This window comes from Bos grunniens, chromosome 7 (assembly GCF_055505025.1).
Source record: "Bos grunniens cultivar Pamir isolate PY7600 chromosome 7, Bosgru_T2T1.0, whole genome shotgun sequence".
NCBI classification, from domain to species: Eukaryota; Metazoa; Chordata; class Mammalia; order Artiodactyla; family Bovidae; genus Bos; species Bos grunniens.
In genome coordinates, this window is record NC_141171.1 from 93,708,674 (window position 1) to 93,733,911 (window position 25,238).

The window sequence follows — 25,238 nt, forward strand, 5'->3', positions numbered from 1 at the left end:
TCAAATGTCAATCCTAAATTCCCTGTTAGATTATTTGCTAAGTGAGAGAAAGTAAGGACTTAATTAGGAAACAATTCCACTTAGTTTCTTCCTCAGAAACTCCTTGGGGGTCTAGAGATGTGGTTTGAGTCCATCTCGGATCAGCCAGTTCAGGGTAATAACCATGAACAAGTAGACCAGAAGCATCACTACCTCTCCCGGGCATTCCTGCCACTATCAGGCAACTTTTACAGTTTAGAGAGAAACAAGTACCGAAGAACAGACTGTCCAGCTCCAGAACAAGCTGCAAGCACACTGAGAGATTAAGAGCAACACCAATCAGGGGTACCTCTCCTACTTGACCAAGGCCAGTGTTAAACTAGCACATCTCATCTGAAGAGTCGTCCATCACTCACCAGGAGTGCCCTGACCAAAGTACCTCCCATCCAAGCCGAATACCTATAAGGCCAATAGAATTTTAGTGACATACTACAGGGCCATTTGATCTATGAATTACACTGGCCCCAGCAATTGCTTACATACGCCTGCAAACTTCAGGGTCAGATGAGACCAAGGATTAAAAAAAAAAAGAATCTGTAACTCCTTCAATATTCCCCATTTATGGGCCAAAGTATGGGCTTCCCTGGTGGCTCATTGGTAAAGAATCTGCTTGCCAATTCAAGAGTCGTGGTTTCGATCCCTGGTAGAGGAGATCCCCTGGAGAAGGGAATGGCTGCCCACTCTAGTATTCTTCCCTGGGAAATCCCACAAAGGAGCCTGGCAGGCCCCAGTTTATGGGATTGCAAAGAGTTGGACACAACTTAGCAACTGAGCAGGTACACGTGGGCCAAAGTAAGACAGGTGTCCCCCTTCTCCTCTACCACCCCTCCCTCTCTATTCAGCCTCTGATTTCATCCTGAGCAGTCTAACATTGATTCGCTGTGCTTATATGTTACAAATGGAAGTGATTCAAAAGGGAAAAATTCAGTGAAGAGACTGATTACTCTAGCCAAAATACGCAGGATGACCACTGCTCATCTTGGGTCCCTGGCTGACTCAGGTTCAATCATCACCATGCAGCTCAAGTATCACCATATCCTGGGTGGATTTCCTGACGGCTTCTGCATTCAGTGGAGTGAGCGCTCCCTTCCTCTGACACCTTCCACTGCACCTGCATGAACCTCTGTTGTACCCATAGCCACTGATTTCTCAAGTCTGTCTCCTCTACTAGATTCTGAGTTCCTTGACAACCGGGGCTGTGTCTGGCTTATTTCTTTATCTGCTGTGCCGAGTGACTATTTGACGGATGGATAAATGAAGAAACAGGCACAGTCCACCTATTTCCTCAAAGTCTTGCTGGACAGAATAATGAAATAGAAGCATTCTTATAATCAACACAGTGGTTTTTGTGGGTTATGTAATTCTTTACTTTCATCTGCTGGCAAGTATATTCTCTGTATAATAAAATAATAAGAGCCCAAACTGCCATTTATACAAAGTTATCTATTTCCAGGGAGTCCTAACTCTTTAAGTCCTTTACAGGTCTGACTAGCTGAAATGGACAAGTGGATATTCATCACTAGCTCAAGCTGAGCCAGATGAACAAATTTGGCAAAGACATAATTCTGATGAAAAGAATTTTCTTGGCAAGTGAGACAGGCAAACAACGACAAGATTTTAACCAGCTTACTGACTTCTTTACAAATCTGCTCAGCCCAGACCAATTCTTTTGTACCCTAGGACTCTGACTATTAATAGATTTTAATTCATTAACCTAGAATTGTCAATTATTTGACAATAAGAGATCCACCAGCTTCCAGGGTGGTTGTTAAATCCCACATGTCTTTGTGACTTAGAAGACTTTAACAGAAAACTGGAATATTTTAATCTATTATTTTTTCTAAATTGTAGCATTTAGACATCTTTTAAAATTCCTGGTAATTTTTTTTCTTTTAAAATTCTATTCAGAATGATGACTTAATGCTCAAAGGATATTTTAAGGTTTAAATGAGAATGACAGAGGACAGATTTGTTACCTCGAGTGAGTGGCACTATGTAAAATGAGGGTGAACAAGCAATCGGTTAACTTTTACTTTACACAACATTTGTATTGTGTGACTTCTAATGAGCATATATTTAACTGAAAACAGTTTGGTAAAATGTTCAATAAATGAGTTAACAAAGCCTCTTTTTCCTGGTGATCCTCAGTAAGGTCTAAAAACTAAAGGAAAAACCATTCTGAAACAGTAAATTCAGACTGGAAGCCAAAAGGCACAAGCTGCACAGTCCTACGCTTCCATACTGTGTGCTTTACTGGACGTGTGTCAAGTGGGAGCTCAAGATGCCCACTGTCCGAGTGTTGACAAGAATATCTGGGGAGACGGCTGACCGAAAACATCGGCGACCATCACAACGTATCACATACTGAACATCAACAAGTTTAACTGTTTGTAAATGCCGGAGGATTTCTGAGAACGACAGAACTGGAGAGGGCTTTGATGGCGGGCCTGAGCTGGTTTTCGAAGGGCAGACTTGGAGGATGACGGTCAAGGGAAGCAGAGGGGATAAGCCTGGGCAAAAGTGTAGCTGTCCTTAACATGAGATGTGCTTGGCTTCTGAACAGACGTCCTTGTCCTCCAACCACATGGATCGCCTCGCCTGGAGCCTCCACTCCATCAGTGACCAGAGGTGAACCTTAGTCCTGGTCAGGAAGTGATGAGTCTCTGTCTCTGAGGGCAGATGTCACATCAGTTTCATCATGGATACTGCTACCCTGGACACAGACCCCATGGCTAGATCCTGATTTCTGAGTAACTCAAAATCCACAGCTGAACACAGGACCTGGTGCACAGCAGGTTGTTAATGTTCACTGAATTAATGTCAAATATTGGCCTTTTGGGGCCATGCCTTCCCTGCCATTGGCCCATGAACAGTCAGACATCAATTTCCTGAGCTCATCCTTTGCCTTGAACCCAGACCATGTATCATACAGCCAGCAACTAATAAACAGTGCTCTGGACGGCTCTTATCTCATCATGGCTTTTTCTCCTTGGCCCTCCCTTCCTCTACTTCACAATTATCCGGATGCTTGTCTGGAAGAAGCACAAGCTGGAATCAAGATTGCCCGAAGAAATATCAATAACCTCAGATATGCAGATGACACCACCCTTATGGCAGAAAGTGAAGAGGAACTAAAAAGCCTCTTGATGAAGGTGAAAGAGGAGAGTGAAAAAGCTGGCTTAAAGCTCAACATTCAGAAAACGAAGATCATGGCATCTGGTCCCACCACTTCATGGGAAATAGATGGGGAAACAGTGGAAACAGTGTCAGACTTTATTTTGGGGGGCTCCAAAATCACTGCAGATGGTGACTGCAGCCATGAAATTAAAAGACGCTTACTCCTTGGAAGGAAAGTTATGACCAACCTAGATAGCATATTGAAAAGCAGAGACATTACTTTGCCAACAAATGTCCGTCTAGTCAAGGCTATGGTTTTTCCTGTGGTCATGTATGGATGTGAGAGTTGGACTGTGAAGAAGGCTGAGCGCCGAAGAATTGATGCTTTTGAACTGTGGTGTTGGAGAAGATTCTTGAGAGTCCCTTGGACTGCAAGGAGATCCAACCAGTCCAGTCTGAAGGATATCAGCCCTGGGATTTCTTCGGAAGGAATGATGCTAAAGCTGAAACTCCAGTACTTTGGCCACCTCATGCGAAGAGTTGACTCATTGGAAAAGTCTCTGATGCTGGGAGGGATTGGGGGCAGGAGGAGAAGAGGACAACAGAGAGTGAGATGGCTGGATGGCATCACTGACTCGATGGATGTGAGTCTGAGTGAACTCCGGGAGTTAGTGATGGACAGGGAGGCCTGGCGTGCTGCGATTCATGGGGTCGCAAAGAGTCGGACACAACTGAGCGACTGAACTGAACTGAACTGAACTGTCTGGGCTGTGTCTTACAATTTTATCCTGGCCCCTGACAGCCTACTCTGGTCTGCCCAGAGAGGACCAAATAATAGCTAAAAACAAGAACGATTTATATTCATAGGACATTTCCTATGTTTCGGGCTTTGTACTAAACACTTGCTAGAGGTTAACCTTTCGGTCTGCCCACTCAGTAAGAAAAGTGCTGCTAAGATCTCACTTATACAAACAAGAAAAAGGAGGCTTAGATAAAGTGGCAGAGGAAGATTTTGAACCATGGGTTGTCAGGCAATGATTAAAGGCACAGTGGGCTCTGTTATAAAGGAGGCATTTGGTAAGTGGGAGGACTGGATGACGGACGCCTTGACTTCGGGACTTCGAGGAGTTTCAGGCAATGTGAAGCCAATGTAATTTGAAGTAGACAAGTAGCAGAAAAAAAAAGATGTTGAAAAATTTTTTATTTCACTTTACTTCTTATCCCTTTGAATATCTGGTAATTTGTAAAACAAGTTTGCCTGTATCTTTTTATTCTACCTTTTGTCTATGTGCATTAGAAGTAACCTACACACTCATGACAATATAACATGGAAAAGGGAAACAAAGAAGGATCTGAAGCAACGGAGCAATGGCTAAACTGTGCTGTGTTAATTTGATATAATGCTAGCAACCCTATGAATTGTAGCCCACCAGGCTCTCCAAGCGAGAATACTGGAGTGGGTACCTATTCCTGTCTCCAGGGCATCTTCCCGATCTAGGGATCGAAACCAGATCTCCTGCATTGCAGGCAGACTCTTTACTGTCTGAGCCACCAGAGAAGCCCTGTTGAAAATAAAAATCAATGAATGACAAAAATAGTTTTGTGAAGAATTTAGAACCTACAACTTTAGATGGATTCCTTCCTCATTGTGGCTGGAAAAAGGAAGTGTGTTGTGTACATAGAAAAAGGACTTGGAAAAATGAAAGAATGAATCTGGGTGGTGAACTTAGATTATAAACATACTATTTCTGTATTTTAAAATGTTAATGTTGTTTTCAATTGTTTTTAATAACAAAGGAAAAGTTTAAGGAAAAAACATATTAATGCAGCAGACATAAATGGATAAGAAGTGAAGGAAGGACATCTAAGGATCAGGAGATGAGAGCACTGGATTTTGAGCAGAGGAGCATTAACAGAAAAAAGCAGTGGCTCTAAGAAAAGTTCAGAGGGAAAACTCGGGGGCATGTGGTGTGTAACAGAATACAGATGAAAGGAGATGGAAATTTTGCAAAGTAATTCAAGGTTTCTAAGATGAGGACAGGAAAAAAAAAGTTAGTTCTATGAATAGAAATCACCCAACTCTAAAGAGGAATTTACCTGATGAAGATAATTATGATGTTAGGACTTCCTTATGATATGAGAGTTACTACATTAAAATATCCTTACGGTGAAAAAACCGAGTGTATGTGATCTGGAATCTTATTGAACAATTAGAACTGGAGCTACAGATGAATTAGTGCCATAGATTTAGAGGTTCATATCGGTGGACCTACTCCATTCTGATGACATGTCATTTAGCTAGTGAAAGTGAAAGTCGCTCAGTCGTGTCCCTTTGCGACCCCTTGGACTATACAGTCCATGGAATTCTCCAGGCCAGAATATTGGAGTGGGTAGCCTTTCCCTTCTCTAGGGTATCTTCCCAACCCAGGGGTAGAACCCAGGTTTCCCACACTGCAGGCGGATTCTTTACCAGCTGAGCTATGAGGGAAGCCCATTATTTAGCTAACACAACAATAAAAAAAAAGAAAAAGAATTTGGATGTTTTTATCTAGATGCTCTCACCTCCCTTTATTGTATTATACCTTGCCTTTACATTTTGGTATTATTTGTGCAGCCCCTGAAGGTATCTGATCTTGGGACCTGAGATAATCCCTTAAAGTCACTGAACTGAATGATTTAGTTACAAAAAAAAGAGGTGGGAAGGATATAGAGAGTTGGAGAATGAGGAGACAATGTCTAAGACGCCTCTACCAGTATCTGAGGAAGAGTAAGTCAGAACACCTGTCTTTACAGGAACTCCAGAAAGGGATATAGATGTAACTAGGGAGCCAAGAGAATAATCTATAATAGGAAAAAAAATCTTTGAATCTGAAGGAGATTACAATATTGAAGGTGCTATGAAAAATCAAAGATTCACACACTGACACAATCTCATTTCAGAATGACCAGGGGTAGCTGGTGAGGAGGAGTTACTTAATAACAGCAAGAAAGCGTCGACACGACAGGGATATGAAAAGGAGAACTGATCAACCATCAGATTTCTTGTAGGCAGTATAAAATACAGAAGGATATCGTTTCTTTATAAAGTCAAACATAACTGTACCATACAACCCAGCACTCCCAGGCTTAGGTATTGTCCAAGTGAAATTAAAAAAACCTATATTCATGCAAAACCTGTACATGAAGGTTACAGAGACTTTATTCACGATCACCAAATACTGGAAACAACCCAAAGGTCCTTTAACAGGTAAGCTGATCAACAGACAGTGCGACCTTCAGGCAATGGACTGCTATTCCAGAGGAAGAATAAGCAAGCACAAGAATCTCAAACGCATGATACCGAGAAGCCAGACTGAAGAGGTGACGTACTGTATAAATCTCTTACAGTGACAAGTTTGAAAGGTAAAAAACAGACAAACAAACTATAGAGACCAGAGCAGCTCAGTGGTTACCAGGGATTGGGATGGGGGAGGAACTGAAATTGGAAGGGGTCAGCACGAGGGAATTTTTTGAGAAATGGGATTTTCTGTATTTTGATTGTGCTATTAAATAACTTCATGCATTTGTCAAAACTCAGAATTGTACACCAAAAAGAGTGACCTTTATTCTTTATGTAAATTTTTAAAATAAAAAAAGACACTGATTTTAAAATACAGGCTCTGTTATATCACATAAAGGTGAGCAGTAGAAGAACTAAAATGAAAACTTTATTAACAGAGCTTGAAGGGAAGGGGAAGAGGTAGTATAAGTTAAATCCTCTATTGCAAGGAGCCCATACATATTAATTTTAAGCTGATAGACTAAAAAAATTAGTGGTGTAAACTGTCACTTACATTTATTAATCAAAAGAAATAAAACCAGAAATGGTTCAAATGGCTGCAAGTACAGTGGAACCTGTGTGACTGAGGAGCTGGGGAGAGGACCTTTCAAATTGTATGTCTTAACTTCCTGGACCATTTGAAATCACATACGTGCATTGCTTATAGTTTATTACAAAATAAATTTCAAACTTATATTAATCCAAATATTGTGGGTGCAAAAACATCTTGATTTAATTTTTTCACCAGATCTTGTATTATGGAAAAATAAAATTCAGAGTTACACCCCAAGGTACTTAAAGGTGAGATTTTCATTTACAGTATAAATGTAAAGCACTATTGGTATCCTAACTAATTTTACATACAACACGTTACAAACATATTATAATAATGTTAATATAAAAGTGATATAAAATATTATATAAAGTGAACAATTTTATTAGCTGTTCAGATTTGTTCTTATACTAATTATGTTTAATAGAGATCTAAATTTCTCTCATAATTATGTCATAATAAACATATCTTCAAAGAGATAATTTCCTCTCTTCATGTTGATATAGCAACAAAATAGACAGAGATATTCAGTGATAACCAATAAGCCCGAAAGCAGTCAATGTTCTTTTCATCTACGGCCAAACTGAATCAATGGGCCCATGACAGCTACTCCTGGTAGAAACTATGCTGAAACTTTTTTGCAGGAAAACATCACAGAGGCTTTGGGGTCTGAATAGAATTTGACAGGGGAGAGATTTAAAGAATAGTTATTGAAAAAAGAATTTACTCCGTTCAAGCAACTTTTTAATAGCTTTTGATCCGTTGCAAGAACCCCAAAGTGCCAGTATGTGAATGCATAATTAGGTAGGAGAAAATTCATTACAAAGTGAATTTTGGTTCAACTTGACAAGCAAAAATTCTCCCATGGCTGCTTTTGAGAAAATTATTATACCTTCCTTTCATCAAAATGTTGCCAATTCTGCATTTCTGTCAATAGCATTTAACGTATTTATTTAGGTTGTCTGTTTTCTACCTCGTTGAAGTAACAGAGAGCTTTATTTAAATCTCATCCTTCTTCACTTACATAATACACACACACACAACCTCTCCACACGTAACAGAATCATTCTTGGCATCCCCACTGTGGAAGCCATGGAAATGCACCGCTCTCGCCTCCTGCTGCAGTCAGCACGGGAAGTGAGGGCCCTCGCGGTCACTTCTCTGCATCTACTGTGACATTTGTGCTCAGGCCACGCTTCTCCCAAGTGGGTCTCAGTCCGTGTCTGAGCACAGCGGATTTATACTACCAGCCCATTCCTGCAGGACATGGGCTCTTCCACTGTGCGACTTAAACTCAAGGAGTCCTCCTTGGCCTTGTCAACACTTTCCGAGAACCACCCTGTTATCTGAGGCTCTTCCCACCTAATCTTCCCCCCTGCCTTCCCTCCTTTCACAGGTATCAGATCAGCAACTGGGTTTTCTCCTCTTTATACTCCATGTGCGTTTTTTCTGTTAAACCTCATGGACCTCTAATCCCTGCTTGGAGGATTTGAACTGACACACTCAGTTTGAAGAAATGATAAGCATGGCACCTTTCTATAAATACCTAGGCCACACTGTCTTCAAAGAGAAAGTATCAGAGCTATTTTTACGAATATTAGGAACAGATTGAGCTGGGCCCCCAAGCTTCCTTAGGAATGTCTTTTATATCAGTGATATATAATCTCCTCAGTCTCTAGCAGCAGTCTCTAATCTGGTTCTCCTTCTTTTAAATTATCCTACCTCTCCACCACATTGATTATTAATGTCCTAAAGTAGCTTTATGCTTCCTATCACTCCTTACGGGCTTTAATGATTCCTTCAAGTCCAGTGGTTCAAGTCCAAATTTCTCAGACCTCAGACCCTCTACAACCTAAATGCAGTCAACTTCTCAAGTTTTAAAGAGAAGAGGGCTTTCTTCCTCCAAGGCTAGAGACAAGAAGCAAAGGATTGGAGATAACATAAACAAAACCGAAGTTTAGGAAGAAAAGCTAGGAGGTTCATTTCAGGTTATTTTATTTTTCCTGGTAAATAGGTGATGGCAGGGCAGTTGCTGAGAGGGATATAAGGGTTGAAGAGGGGAGATAAGTATTGTGATAACCAAAGTGGAAATTCCCAATGAACTAAAAATATTGTGGACTAGCACTCAAGGACACCCTTCAGCATTTGAAGGAGTAACATAAGCAAGGGCTTCCCTGATAGCTCAGTTAGTAAAGGATCTGCCTGCAATGCAGGAGACCCAGGTTTGATTCCTGGGTCAGGAAGATCTGCTAGAGAAGGGATAGGCTACCCACTCCAGTATTCTTGGGCTTCCCTTGTGGCTCAGCTAGTAAAGAATCCACCTGCAGTGTGAGAGACCTGGGTTCAATCCCTGGGTAAGGAAGATCCCCTGGAGAAGGGAAAGACTACCCACTTTCATTCTGTCCTGGAGAATTCCATGGACATAAGCAAAACTCTAGAAAATTAATACAAGTGGTTAAGAACGTGGAGCATGAGCCAGAATCTGAACACCATCGCCTAGAGCTCATAGCTGTGGGCCTTAGATTCTTTATCAGGATAATAAGGGTAACACAGTACCTCCTTTATAAGGTTATAATTAAATGTCTATGGAATTGGCAAGTGTCTTTTGTTTTCTGTCTTCACTGTCACCAGTACTTATATAGTGAATATAGAATAAAAAAAAAAACACACTTTGACCTATAGGTACGAATCTGCAGTGATGAGACTAGTATACCTCGTGGTGATTACAGTTAATACTACTCTATCATATACTTGAAAGTTGCTGAGTAGATCTGACATGTTCTCACCACAAAAAAGAAATGGTAACTATGTGAGGTGACAGAGGTGTTAGGTAGCACTGAGATGGTAGCCATTCTGGAATATATAAGTGTGCCAAATCAACACCCTGTACACCTTATTAAACTTACACAGTGCTGCATGTCAACAACATCTCGATAAAGCTAGAAGAAACTGACCAGGAATACGGTGCAGTATTGTAGATGAAGTACCAGATACAGAATCAGAAGCCTTCATTTTGCCTTCCAGATGCTAGTTCATGTCTGTGATCTTGGGCACATCGTTTTGACCCTCACAAGTACCTATCTCTCATTACCTAGTTGTTATGAGGATCAAAGGGGAAGATGTCTGTGAAAGTACTATATACATATACAAGTTCAGTTCAGTTCATTTCAGTTCAGTCGCTCAGGAAACAATGCACATTGAAGGGTTTGTTTGATTCATGTACCAAAGCCCTAAGCCCTGAAAATGCCGAGGATCAGAACGTTAAATTTCGGTATTGCAAAGACATTGTAGACAATCTCTGTCCAAAAAACATGCTGCTTCAGGAATTAAAAATGGAAGGGAAGCCTGCTCCTGTTAGGGAAGATGGTGATGGTAGGTAGAGTCAGAGTTTGAGGTATTTGAGTGGAGGTGGGAAAGAAAGGGTTTTCCAGGGAATGAGAGCTTGGGGAAAAAAAAGGACCACATAGGAATGCCATGGCATATGCGATGGATGTAATGGCTCAGAGGTGTATATTCGTACAATCAGCTTCCTCTTTCCCTTAAACCCACCTCTCCATAACCGGGCAGCTGGCTGCTGCGTCAGGAACTTACTGCTGTGAGCAGCCATAAACAGTGTGCTAACGGCGGCTCCGCCTGAGAACACGCATTGGAGAGCACAGCATATGTTGGTCAAGGCCAGAGACAGTATTTCCTACCCTCTACACACCACAGGGCACATACAGGATAATCCAACACAGCTGAGAAGCACGTCGACAATTATTATTATTAAAAGCAAGCAATCAATTCCACAGATCCGTGGCTCTTTTAAAACGTGTTTTCTCATCTCTCTTTCCTCTCAGATGTACGGTTATTGTCCACCTGGAAAGGCCTCCCAGTGATAGCCAGAAATCTGCCACCACCACCCCTTCTGCTGTTTCTGCCATCACATTTAATTGTGTTTGCTCAACTCGAAGCCAAACTCATATGCAGTATATTCAGATGGTTAAAATAGCAGAGCGTTCCACTGTCCTCACACGTTATTTTCGACACCACAATTCTTGCGAGTTAGTTTGGAATAAATAAGGTAAAGAGAAAAGAAGCGACATAAATTTGTTCCAGCGGCAAAGAAAACAATATCAAAATGGCAATCTGGAGATTCGCCACGAAGGAAGGAATATAGAGTGTTCCTTTTGGTGAGCTCTCCTGCAAATGCAATCACCATCTCATTCGACAGTCTGGATTTATTTTAAAGTGGGTGAGAAAGAAAGCAGGAAAGTAATAGTAAGAAACTGTGAAAAGCACCTTGATTATTTCAAAAGATCAATGTACAATCACTGTACTTAGTCTTATATGGCATTAAAGGTAAAGGTGTAGAACTGATATATATGCTGATTTTCTTAACCTCTAAGGAGTCTTTATTTTCCACAACGGCAAACCTTCTAAGTTGAAAAACATATATCATCATACATATTCAGGATCTCTTTTCTGAGGTCTCAGCTACTACCTATTTCTTTAAATGCCTTGAAAATCACAAATTTACAAAGGTTTGGTTGGATATTTTTGTCAGCTAACTCCATCTTACATTTTTCAACATGACTATCATTTAACAGATACAGACCCTACCACCCCAAAATTAAAAGACTTCTGAATCTGAATCGTGGAGTAAAGAACAGACTTTGTTGCTAAAGAGGTTATGGCTTGAATTGGATCAATTAATTAAAGAAAGACCAATGTTCTGTGCTTTTAATTTGAGCTGAACTTCACATAAAAAAAAACAGGCATTTTAAACAGACAAAGCTTAATTAACCTGCTTTTCATCCAAATGAATGAATATGCACATAGATAACTTTTTACTTGAGATTTTGCAGGATACACTTCATATTTCAACATGCCTATTGATCAAACACCACCTTTAGAGAATACCTACTCTGTATTCATCTGTCAAGGGCTGACTTTTTCTCTGTATTCTTATTCCTCATTTGCTCGTTAATTAATTCAACAGATATTACTCAGAGACTGCTATGTGCCCAACGGCTATTCTAGGCCCTGAAGACACAGCTGGAGTTAAGACAGCCAAGGCCCTATTCTCATGGATTTTATTTTTCACTCCAGAGGCAGGGGTAGGGGGATGTGGGGGGGAGCAGAGTTAAGCAACAATAAACAGAAACTATGATTTCAGATGGTGATAACTCAACTGAGAAACCACAGTAACGCAGACTTGGAGGATCACTTTAGACAGGTGATAAGCCAAGACCTCTCTGAGGAGGTAACACGTGCCCAGATAGACAAGATGGCACCGGCCATGGAAGTTGCTGAGAGAATTACAAGTACCAAGACCCTAAAACAGCGAAGAGTTTGGAGAATCCAAAGGGCAGGAAAGGCAATGAACTTCGAACATCAGGAATTGGAGAGACCTGTTTTGAGATAAGGGCTGAGGGTGAGCAGAAGGCCATTCCTGGACAAGGACTCAAGCAGCCAGCCACTTCAGGATATTTTCTGATGCTGGAGTCAGCAGAGTCCGCTTGTGGAACACAGGTCAGTGTTGTCTCAGATACACGTATTATCGGCACCACCATATCTCCTCTTTCATGTACCTGAACCATCCCTCCGGGGCTCATCCCTTGAGTCTTTAGCCCCTACAAGCCTCACCTGGTCCTAGACCCTCCTCCTTGCTCACGTTTTCACTGTGTCTCACAGACCTGTGGGCATGCTGCCTGCCCTCTGACCTGACACTTGTTCTGACCCTCATGATTGGTCTATACCTGGAGTTTACATAACCTCCATGGACATAACTTCAGGTATAACCTGTCTGGACCACCTCCCACCTCCAACTCCCTACTAATCCCAAATGACCTTCACTGGTGCCTAGCCAGACACTAACACCGCTTTGTGCCAATGCTACTACTTCTCTAAGTATGTATTGTCTTTTCAACTTTCAAAACCAATGCACATCTTCCTTTAACATTCTCTCGACTGTGCAGACAGTGGCTGACTTTATTTTTGGGGGGCTCCAAAATCACTGCAGATGGTGACTGCAGCCATGAAATTAAAAGACGCTTACTCCTTGGAAGGAAAGTTATGACCAAACTAGACAGTATATTAAAAAGAAGAGACATTACTTTGCCAACAAAGGTCCATCTAGTCAAGGCTATGGTTTTTCCAGTGGTCATGTATGGATGTGAGAGTTGGACTATAAAGAAAGCTGAGCGCCGATGAATTGATGCTTTTGAACTGTGGTGTTGCAGAAGACTCTTGAGAGTCCCTTGGACTGCAAGGAGATCCAACCAGTCCATCCTAAAGGAGATCAGTCCTGGGTGTTCATTGGAAGGACTGATGTTGAAGCTGAAACTCTGGCCACCTGATGCGAAGAGCTGACTCATTTGAAAAGACCCTGATGCTGGGAGGGATTGGGGGCAGGAGGAGAAGGGGACGACAGAGGATGAGATGGCTGGATGGCATCACTGACTCGATGCACATGAGTTTGAGTGAACTCTGGGAGTTGGTGATGGACCGGGAGGCCTGGCGTGCTGTGGTCCATGGGGTCGCAGAGTCAGACAGGACTGAGCGACTGAACTGAACTGACTGAAAGATGAGAAAATCCACAGTCGAATAGTTGAGATCACTTTCCTAAGGTCAGCTCACAACAGCTCTGGCCCAAGAAGCCAGGAATCCTGTTTTCCCACCTCCACCCTGCTCTGGAGGTGAGGGAGGTCTCGTCTACTCGGGGTAATCAAATCTTGTGAGAATAAGTGCATGGACGGTCTGCTTATGATGCTGAATTTGAAGGCCAGGCACAAAGGAATTTAGGAGGTAAATAGAAAGGATTCCCTCCTCCTCGACTTTTTTCAAGCTTGTGGATTTGAGTTCCATTTCTTTGTAAGATTAAGTCCCCAGACAACATTTGCGGCACCATGTATGAACTCAACCACAGTGCAGGGATGGGTTAGTATAAATTTATTACCAATTAAAGAGAGAAAAAGAAAAAGAAGTAACTGACTGTTTAGTAACTCTGGGGGAGAAAAAAACAGCATATTCAGCTAAGTTGCTCTAGGTTTTTGTCTTTGGCTCTGCCTACCAGCAAAGATCATAGGTGTAGGTACAAAGTATCACTTTTTGGATATAGGATAGTATCTATAATCCTCATTTTTGAAGTTCAATACTCTGTGATCTCATTTTCAAATATGTAATTTCAAATAACCACGTTGTAAAAAATTCAATGCCCTATTTATTTTTTAAATTGGCACTTCAGATAAATCCAAACAAGAATCTCTCAGAGAAAATAATGGGAAAAAAATCTTCCTTACGAATTCAATATTAATCAGGTCTCATAAATAACATTCTTAAAATAAATAGGAAAGTGCTAAAAGAGATTAAAAACTCTCAGATGTCTTTCATTCTTCTAAGGCAGCTCAGTTATATTCATTGTATTCATTGTAGCTTGTGGTATGTGGTACCTTAAAATAGAATGCCTTTCATACCATTTTTATAAGATTCTAAGAAACAGAATCTAGCTGTTCCCGTTCAAAATTCATGACCCTTTTCCAAGAGAACTGTTTTGACCTGTTACTACTTCTGGCTAAACTTGTGAGATTTCTTTTTCTCCACTCATTCCTGTACATAATATCTCAGGGGAATAGAGTTTAATAGCTATCAGCCTAATGGAGGTATACCTAAATTTGTTAAACAAAAATAATATGCAATGTGGGGTAAAACACAAATTCACTGAATAGTGAATATTACCAATTCACTTTTGTATATAGTAAATATAGTAAGGTTTGAGTCTTACTTTTAGACTATATTGAGTCTAATATAGTATATTAGAGCAAATATAGTAAGTTTTGAAGGATGTGTTGCCCTTACAGCACCATTTAGTGGACTGGCAGCAGGCAATTCACAACTGCAAAACTTAGTAAAATACAATACTGCTAAATCTACATAAACTCAAAACTTCCCAGGTATCAGGGGGAAAATGACTTATCTTCCCTAGTTTGTTTCCAGATAGCCAGTTAATACTGTGGGGCTTCCCTGGTGCCTTAGTGGTCAAGAATCTACCTGCCAACGCAGGAGACGTGGATTTGATCCCTGGGTCAGGAAGATCCCCTGGAGAAGGAAATGGCAACCCACTCCAGTATTCTTGCCTGGGAAATCCCATGGACAGAGGAGCCTGGCGGGCTACAGTCCATAGGGCTCCAAAAGAGTCAGGCACAACTTAGCAACTAATTAACAGCAAACATTATGTAGCCATAGATTCAACAGAAGATCTGGTCTCTCCTCCCACCTCTCCAAGCAACTCTGAGACAAGACAGGAGCACCCGTGAGGAAGTGTGCATGAATAGCGAACACTCTGAACTATACCCTGGCCCTTAGCACCTTGCCTGCCAGGTGGAAAGCTTGCTGAGAGAAAACTCTGTTCTCGATGGGGAAGTTTCTGGATTGCTCAACTTTGTCCATGATTGGTGGGTGAGCTTCACTCAGGGGTGAAACATTAGGAATACCACAGTGACAACACACTTTAAATCTACAGTTTGTTTTTTTTTTTGGCAACAAAGCTGCCTTTTAAAAAATAAAAATAAAAAAAACCTTCATCTGGGAAATACCAGAATCTCTCTCTCAAGATATTTTCTTTTATGCACCCAGATTTCTCAAGGATGAATTGACAATTCTACTATGTCACTGTCTCTATTTGTCTTTTATGAAAAATGATGCTTTATATTATTTCAAAATGATAAAATACATTATACATCATGAAGACATATAGAAGTAAGTATAAATAAACATAATACCTGAAGAATAAAAGCAACCACACATACATACTTTATGTAAAGATGTGATAGTTGATAGAGAAAAACAAGCTTAAAACTTACACTAGTGTTTTCACTGAAAACCTTGAAGGTGTGGGGAAAAACATATTTATCTAAAACGTAAAGAAAACATGTATACCTTTGTGCAAAATAAATTACACGTGTGGACTCCTCAGCTGAACCAGCATGATCGTTTTATCGCGTTGTCCTGGGTGTACGTGTACGTGTGTGCGTGTCTGTGTGTACAGTCACATGCAACAGAGACTGTGGCAAGGCCGTGCCAGAACGACCGGCTGCAACGCAAAAAACTCAGTCTTGACAGTTTTACTTATATGTTTCCTCTGATTAGACCAGCTGATTTGGCTTGGCATTCTGTATGCATTCATTAAATGGTTGTAAACAAAGGCATAGTAGTCTAATGAATTATAATGACATTCAAGTCAATAACTTTGGGTGTTTACAATGCTGAACTATTACATTTACAACATCAGAAATATTGAAAGTTCAGACTAAAATCAACCGATTTCATCTCAGAAAAAGATGTTTCTGCCTTTTGCAATTGCTTACTCTAGAAAAACAAAATTCGGAAACTACACTTCAGATAATTTCACATATGTGTGTCTCTACACACACTCACATGCACCCTGTGTAAAAAAGACATATATCCTCATCCCCCAGACGCATCCCCCAAGTCCCCAGTCCTATTACCTGTTTTTGAGCAGTACACTGAAGGTCATCTTATCCAGTCCCAGGTAATTTGGCAGCAAGTCTGACCAATCCCAGTTCCATTTTGTGATGGCTGACTGTTGATAAATGAGAAGACGCTATTGTTAGTTATTAATCAGAGTTAATATGACCAGTAAATTAAAGCTCCAGCTGTGATAGACTAACTAAGAAGGAGGGGGGTGTAGAACAAGGACTTAGACAGATAACATCAATCATGTCCACAGAAGAAGGTTTTTATTCCAATAAGACAGCAATTAATTTATAAATCCATTTGGGGATGCAGTCATTATTTATAAAAATATAAATCAATTTCTTCAGTCGTTATATTCTTCCAACTGCTAATGGAATTTGTCCAACAAGTTTCTCCGAAAGTGTGACTCTTTGTATTGTAAAGCAAAATAACTGGCAACTTTTCCATGTGTAAATTTATAGGTTTCTTTTAGCTCCCAGAAGTTTGATTAAAAAAAAAAAAGATGGAAGTATTGATACTATGGCTCAAATTATAAGACACAGCTTAATTAGAGAGTGATATTAATGTTTTCAGTTAAGAAAATGCTTTAAAGGGGAAATTATAAGGACCTGTAAGTGTAAATAATATAATTCTCTTTTTTCTCATTTAATAGATAATTTCACAATAGAGTAAGGAGAAAAATTACTGTGAAAGATAATCTCATAATTCAGAACTGAATACAACATGCCATTTATTTAAATGAAGTGAGGATAATTTAACAGCTACAATGATTATTTATGGTTGGAGGCATCTAATGTACAACACAGGAAGGCAGCTAATAAACTCAAACTTATGCAATATATTTGGTGTTTAAGTATTATGGATGCTTATTCCTCTTAAAACTAAATAGTTTTGATAATATGAGTCCAGGCTAGTGTTTAAAATCCAACAAGAACTATGCCCTGTCACCTGCTGATTAATGGAGCACTACACTCCTGTCATAGAGCAGGAGAATTCTGCCCCGGGTTGTCAGCATTTGAAGGTCTTATTCTACTACAGTATTGATGAATGTAGATGAGGGCTGTAACAGGCATGGTAAAAATATTATCTGCATCCCGAATTAGGCCCTTGTTTTAATTCTTATTTTCGTCAGAGCTCTAGGTCAAGCAATCCTTCTCTTCTGCCCTGCTAGTTCCAATAGTCCGTCAGGAGGTTACTGGGAAAAAGACACCAGGAGAATGAACAAAGCAAAAACAACTTTAGGTTTCAAGTACTTTGGCATGAAGATGATCTTTTGCATGTAACTATGAAATATGCAGCTTAAACGATAGCATACTCTGACATTAAAAATATGTGGTGTTTATCACATGGACTTTATTTCACATATCCTGACTTTAAGATCATTAACAAATTCATTTCAAATTCGGAAATGTGTTTAGGGTTATGAAACAGCTAACTGACTTCATGCCACTGAAAATAGGAGCTCAGCGCTCTGTTTATGATCACTTTTAAAGTATCTTTTAATTTACCTGATAAATGAGATAAATTTATAAAGATTGCAAGGTATTTTGCGAGTTGTGTATATCGAGGGAGGGTGGAAGCGGCCATGGAGAGGAAGATTTTAAGGAAAGCTGGATTTCTCAAGCCTCTCATTGACACAGTCGAACAGATGTTCCCTCCTCTGCCCACAGTGAACTGACCGGGTCAAAAGTCAAATTTTACAGACTGAAAAGATGAATCAGTTTGACAAATAGAAAAGAAGGTAAAATAACTTTTCCAAAGTCAATTTGCACAGACCATGCAAACAAGAACAAGGCCTTTTGCGTGCTAATCAAAAAAGATTTTGAGTAAATATTCAAACACAAAGCATTTTTTTTTCTTACTTGTGTAAAACCAAAAAAAAGGCACACAGTTTTAATGAAATTTACTATTTAATTTCCACATACCTGATCAAGCATGCTTTTACTGAACTCTTTGTACACATGGAAAGGGTTAAAAGCAGAGGGCTGATCTTCCACACTCTTCAAGGTCGTCTTTAAAGGTTGGATGGGTAATGGCTTTTCCTCTGAACCATTCATAGAAAACAGCTGTTCTTTTAAATATACCTTCAAGGGGGAAAAAAAAAATTACAAGTTGCGATGGTAGGAAGCACATATTCTCTTTAAAAATAAACTGGTCAATATCCAAATCTATGCTTCCAGCACATTTGCTAGATTAGAGTATTACTTGCCTCAAGACAGATTACATTTTCAGAAGAAACAACAGAGTACATACCAATCAGGATTGTAACAAACCCATCAAAAACAGGTTCACTTAATACATAGGAAAGATCAGAAAACTGTTTAACAAATTCTCACATAATGAATGTATGCTTGATTGTACCAGAATCTTTTTAATCGGCATTGTCTTGTCATTACTTCACATGTTACCGTGTCTGGGTTACCAAAACTTAACTCAGGAGCTTGACTACGCACAGTACAAGATTGCTCATCCATTCATCAAGCATAGTTGCTACCTACTCCATGTCAGCAGAGTGCTAAGTACTCTGATAGTTCACTGCAAGCAGTCTCCCTCTATGTAGAATGAATTACAATGTAAGCTCCTCAACTCTGGTTTCATGCTGTGGACTGAAAATTATCAAGGTTCAATAGAAGCTCCAAATATGTAATCTTAATTTTATCCTCCAGCGACAGCTTGGGCCAAAAAAAGTCAGTCTATTGTATTATACTTTATTTTCCATCCACAAATAAAAAGGTGAATAACCCTAATCTGAATTATAAGACTCTTCCTGGAAAATGATAAATTTAAAGGACTAAAAGTTTCCCACAAACTACCAAATACTTACTGTTAATAAACAAGTCATGCCCTTGTGATTTTTAGTGTGTCACAATATAAAGTTTTCTTCAAGCTTAGGGGCAGGACTTAGGTTCAGAGAGTCAGAAGTGAAAACAACTTCAGAGGTCATCTTGACAACCGTTGCTGCTCCAAGTCCTGTGTGTAGGTCAGTCAAATAAACTCTACCTAGGAGCCTGTTAGAAAAGCAGAATCTCAGGCCCCACCATGTCAGAATCAGCCTGTTCACAAGCCTCCCTCATCTGTGCTCGTGACCAGCATCTTCAACTACCATTTGGACTTTTATGCTCCAACACCTTACCTTTTCCTCAAAGATAAATGCTTAAAAACTCACCTCCTCTCAAAACTTCCCTCTCAATGGCACCTCTCTGCTGGGTTAAGCCTCTGACCTTGCCTGCTTCTGGCTGCTTTTAGCAAAAATGGGAAGAGTTGCTGTCTTCTTATTTCCTTGAAACAAGTGTATTAACTTAGGTTTTTAATTTGACCATACATAATTTAGATTCAGGGGCTTCCCTGACAGCTCAGCTTCCACTCACCCAGGCCTGTACCTGTATACGCTCTGTATTTACACTGCTTTCGAATACTATTTAGTAGCACCCCCGAAAGTGCTAAAGACACGATGCCACTCATCAAATGCACAAACCTCACGGTGCAATTTACCTACAGTATAACAATGCTTCACATAAAAGCAGCCCTAAGTGTTATGCTAGTCACTCAGTCACTTTGTGTTACTTGCGCTTCCTGCCTGCACTGTTTAAGCAGTCAGGCTGAGGCCTCCCTACTTTGATTCTATCCTCAACTCACATTATGCCTCTTACCTCTCAGCCCTGCATCTCACTCAGCAAAATAAACCATCAAATACTGAGCCTGCTTTCCCAGCTGATAGACCTTGCCATAACGCATGGTTATGTCAGTCATGTCCGACTCTGTGCAGCCCCTTTGAACTGCAGCCCTCCAGGCTCCTCTGTCCATGAGATTCTCCAGGCAAGAGTACTAGAGTGGGTTGTCATGCCCTCCTCTAAGGGATCTTCCCGACCCAGGGATCGAACCCTGGTCTCCTGCATTGCAGGCAGATTCTTTACCACTGAGCCATTAGGGAAGCCCCAACAGTAAGTATATTCAGTTGGAAAAAAAGAAAAACCTTAACTTGGAATTTAATTGATTAAGATGTGGCGATGCCCCCGCAGAGTCTTAGGTACGTCAGATCTCATTACATATCTGCTCAGAAGCACTTCCTCAGACTTCCACGAGGAGAAAATGGCCTTTCGATTTCCTGAATACAACAGGTGGCTGACAGCCAATGAATACCCAACTTAATTTTTGCTGATTTTGCTTACGGGTGATTTCCTAATCTTTTGTCTTCTTGGAACTTTGAAAAAGAGAAGTATCCTATTAGGGGGCATTTAAACCTGCAATCGCGGTGTTCAGAACTATCATAACTCAACCTTACTAAGGCTCTGAGGGTACTCTGACTAAAACATCTGTTCCTCTGTAACCACCACAGTTACTTTGGCCAAAATAGGTGACCAGTGAAGACCATGACATCATGCCCACGAAGACCGTGACTTCGCAATGGAGGTCTTTCAGTTCACCAGACTTCCTGCTTTCCCCAAAGGGAACCCTCAGACAAGCTGTGAGAGCTCCTCAGCAAGAGTGAACAGGTGGAGTTCCTGTGTTACCAATCCTTCCTTAGCTCCAGTTCCTCCAGAAGTAGGACCGTTTCTCACAGCTACAAAGGCCTCCTTCTCAGGTGATCATTGATCACCTTGTTAGGTCACCTGTTTGAGGTTGATTACCTCTCTGAAGGCCAGAAAACAAGATTCACTTGAAGTAATTTTCAAATAGATCATAGTAAGGAGAACATTTATGTAGCCGAGTCATAAAATGCTGTGGTAGAGTTTAATTCACTCTTTGGAAATGTATGTTTTTTTAAGGCCTACCTCAATGAGATAAAATGCTATATCTTAACATTATTCATATTACACAATTTTTATTATGCCAAAAATGCATTCAGTGTTTGCAGACATAAACACAATTCTGCTTCACGTTAGATGTCACATTTGAATCCAGATTGAGCTTGTGCTTATTGCTCAGTCGTGTCCGACTCTTTGTGACCCCATGGACTGTAGCCTGCCAGGCTCCCCTGTCCAAGGGGATTCTCCAGGCCAGAATACTGGAGTGGGTCAGCCAAACCCGCCTCCAGGGGATTTTCCCAACCCAGGGATCGAACCCAGGTCTCCCAGGTTGCAAGGCAGATTCTTTACCATCTGAGCCACCAGGGAAGCCCATGAATACTAGAGTGGGTAGCCTATCCCTTCTCCAGGGATCTTCCCAACCCAGGAATCGAACTGGCATCTCCTGCATTGCAGGTGGATTCTTTACCAGCTCAGGGAAGCCCCTGAACCCAGATTATGTATGGTCAAATTAAAAACCTAAATTAGCAAACTTGTTTCAAGTAAATAACATCAACTCTTCACATTTTTGCTAAAAACAACCAAAAGCAGGGAAGGTCAGAGGCTTAACCCAGCAGAGAGGTGAATAAGCATGACATTGGTTCTAATCAGCTTCCCTGCTTAGCTTAATCTAGTTGCTCCTGAATACGGTTTGATATTCTTCCGAAGTTTCTCATTATGTCTAAGAAATCTTCAGCTTCACCAACACAAATGTGACGTCTGCAGGGAAGAGCTAAAAATCTGTCTTCAGAAAATTCTTCATCTCACAAATACCAGATTTTAACATCAACTTGACGGTCACAAATACACAATTCCCAAACTACACCTCTCATCTCTACCATTTCGAACTGAGTTGAGTTTATGAGCCGTGTTATTGTTTAAACCATATAAATAAAACCTACAATGTTTCCGTGAAGCCTCTGCTGTACAAATGCAGAACATCCTGGGCTGAATAGATTCTATTAATAATGCAATATTGAGTTTGGTATTGACTTTAAGAAGTATTATCACCTCCTTGACTAACCCTTAGCTGCCAGCAGACGCTGCCTCAGGCCAGTACACACCTAATTGCTCGGTAAAAAGGCCGTTTCCCTACCTCATTGAGCCGCATGATGTGATAAATTTGCCTCAGGTATTCGCTGCCACCTGGTTTGTGGCAGATATCCAGGACCATCATGTTTATTTTCTGCTCAGTCAGTTCAAGAGCGATATCTCCTTCTTCTAAGGCTGTGCTTTTCTCTGTTGTCATAAATGCACTAAATACAAAGAAAGCGTATTAAGTATCAGTGTAAGGAATTGTAAAGATGGAAAATAATCAAAGAGATTGAGTGTGGAGTGTTCGATGTAAATCTCATATGCAAAGCACCCATAAAGACTTTGCTCAAATAGGTATACCTTCCCCAAACGGCGGGCAGCTCCCATAAACAGCGCCTTAGAACTAAGCACCTGAAAGCATTTTAAAAAATTGAACCATTTCTTTTAAAATATTTCTTTATTGCATTTATACTCCAATCTATAAAACATTTTCCCATTACCGCAATTGCTGAAATTGCTATAATCGTGGGATGAAAACAAAACATTTCTTTTTAAGAAATAATTTGTATTTTCTCTTTGAGGATAAGGAGTATCTTTGATTCCAGAAATAGCTTTGGTATTCTGTCTTTTGTAGCCTTCTCTTTACACCTGTCTTAGACACATTAAAGACTAATTAAAGTGTCAAAAGGGGGAGCCTATTATGCTAAATATAGGCTGGGTGCTTCCTGGAGGAATGCTTACCACTGGGTATTTTAAATTGGCCTTTTGACACTTGTTGCCTTTTAAAAATACATGCCCTCCCTCCTGTTTCTTTCAGGTAACAGATAGTTAGCAAAAGTCACTACTCTGCTTATCCTTCCAGGAAAAGGCTCTCCTGTAAGCACAGCGGGAATGTGCAAGTTATATGTGTAAAACGTTTCTTTTATAAGAATTCATAGGCTTATTTTTTATTTTAAACATTATTCACATTGTAGTAATGGATGACTTTTTTTTTAATTCTCACACTATACCAGTGCAAAATAAATCACGATACTCAACTTACATCATATATGTTTTACACTAATTTTCTTATTACAAGTGCTATTAGGATCATGTTAGGCTTTGCAGTCTAAGTATTCTTAAGAAAAGGCATGGTTTTCCACTGTTTCCCAGACTAAATGAAATTTACTGTGGTGTAATCAGCTATATACTGCAGTTCATTACTGAGATTTTGCCATGATTATAAAATTAGTTCTGCTAAGAGTCAGTGCCGCTGACCTGAAGACTGAACCAAATGATACCCAGCTGCTGGACATTAACTTTTATATTGCTTCCACATGTAGCCTCAAAACATCCTTCTTAAAAAAAAAAAAGTTTATGATCCTATAAGCCTTGCTAAAAAAAATGAAACCAAATCCTACTCTTAAAGATATCCATTAGGTAGAGTAAATCTGTAAACAAGCAAACAAACAGAAAAGACTTTTGTGCAGTAATAGAAGTTTGTAAATATCATTTTTGAAACTGCATACAGGCTGCAAGCAAAATTTGTCGGGTTTTGTAGAGGCTGACATTGAAAAAGTTGAGGCCCTCTGACAAAGGAGTGTCTCAGTGTCAGCCCCTGAACTGTATCCTTTCCTGTCCATCACTGTGCAGGTGAAGCAAATGATTGGATTCAGTCAATGCTATGATTAATGAGTTCCTCTCTGGATTTGGGACTGCCTATCAATCATGTCATTAGGGAGAATGTGCCCTGAAAGAGGCAGACCTTAGCCAAGGAATAACTGCATTAATCTTAATCTGTATATGCACCCAGCCAGCCAAGTCAGGGTCACCATGATGAAAAACAATAATCTTCAACTCGACAAATTACTTTGCAAAGACAGACATTTCTTTACTTTTTTTGGCCTGTGTGTTCTCCAGAATCTAAGTTGACTGTTTACAGCTTGAGTGTTACTACAAAGTGAAGGTTATTTTAATGAATAGTAATGCTTTCAGGCAGCATGCAAGACAAGCACTGCTTACAGCTGCCGCCTTTCCATTGCAGTTATGCTCACAATTTCCATAAAATCAAAGTTAAATCTGGGTGCAAGTGAAAGAAATCTGGCTAAATGATATCGTGGGGATCCAAGATAATCTTCATGAGGAATCAAGATTTCAGTTATCATAACAGAAGAACTATTTTAGTTTAAGTGCTTACATCCTCATGTGAAAAAGTAGTGAAGGTGTTTAGTCACTCAGTCCTGCCCAGCTCTGCAACACCGTGGACGGCAGCCCAGCAGGCTCCTCTGTCCGTGGAGTTCTCCAGGCAAGTGTACTGGAGTGGGTAGCCATTCCCTTCTTCAGAGGATCTTCTCGACCCCGGGATCAAACCCAGGTCTCCCACATTGTGGGTGGATTCTTTACCATCTGAGCCACCAGGGAAGCCCTACAAATACTGGGGTAGGTTACCATTCTCTTCTCCAGAGGATCTTCCCAATTCGTGGATTGAACCCAGATCTCCCACATTTCAGGCAGATTTTTTACCATCTGAGCCACCATTTTCAAAAAATATAACCCTCCACCTGTATACAGACATCATGGTTTAAAATACATCTTCCTCATGGTATAGATCTATGAACTAAATGATTGTCTATCTGTGAGAAATGAGTAGAGATGGAAGTTCATGTGTATATCAGAAAATCAACTTAAAGGCAAAGTCAGGATGAAGCGTTTCTATAGCACCCAAACTCATAAGTGATTACCTAAAGTCTGTTAATAGGTCAAATTTAATTCTTTTTCAAATAAATGAAATAACTTTTAAATCTGGATTTTTTTACATTGAAATTATTTGAGAAATCGAGAAAGATATAGCACCATGCTAATTACAAGCTACATAAAGTGTATTCAGAATTTTTGAGGGCTGTAAAACATTTTTTAAAAGTTAATAAAAATTATT

General features: G+C 40.2%; 1 protein-coding gene across 15 annotated transcripts in view; it reads right to left on the reverse strand.

Moving 5' to 3' along the window:
• Positions 1–25,238, reverse strand: part of KIAA0825 (KIAA0825 ortholog) — a 428,558-nt gene that overhangs the window by 182,706 nt on the left and 220,614 nt on the right. For 6 of the 15 annotated variants that reach the window (XM_086413109.1, XM_086413116.1, XM_086413110.1 and 3 more), the window contains 3 exons: positions 22,386–22,545; positions 18,431–18,589; positions 16,517–16,611 (listed from right to left, as the gene is read on the reverse strand). In XM_086413109.1, the coding sequence (XP_086269235.1) occupies positions 16,517–16,611; positions 18,431–18,589; positions 22,386–22,545 (414 nt within the window). Of the gene's footprint in view, positions 1–3,143; positions 3,723–16,516; positions 16,612–18,430; positions 18,590–22,385; positions 22,546–25,238 lie in introns of those variants that run through there. The other 9 variants (XM_086413113.1, XM_086413115.1, XM_086413114.1 and 6 more) reach the window with 4 other exon arrangements.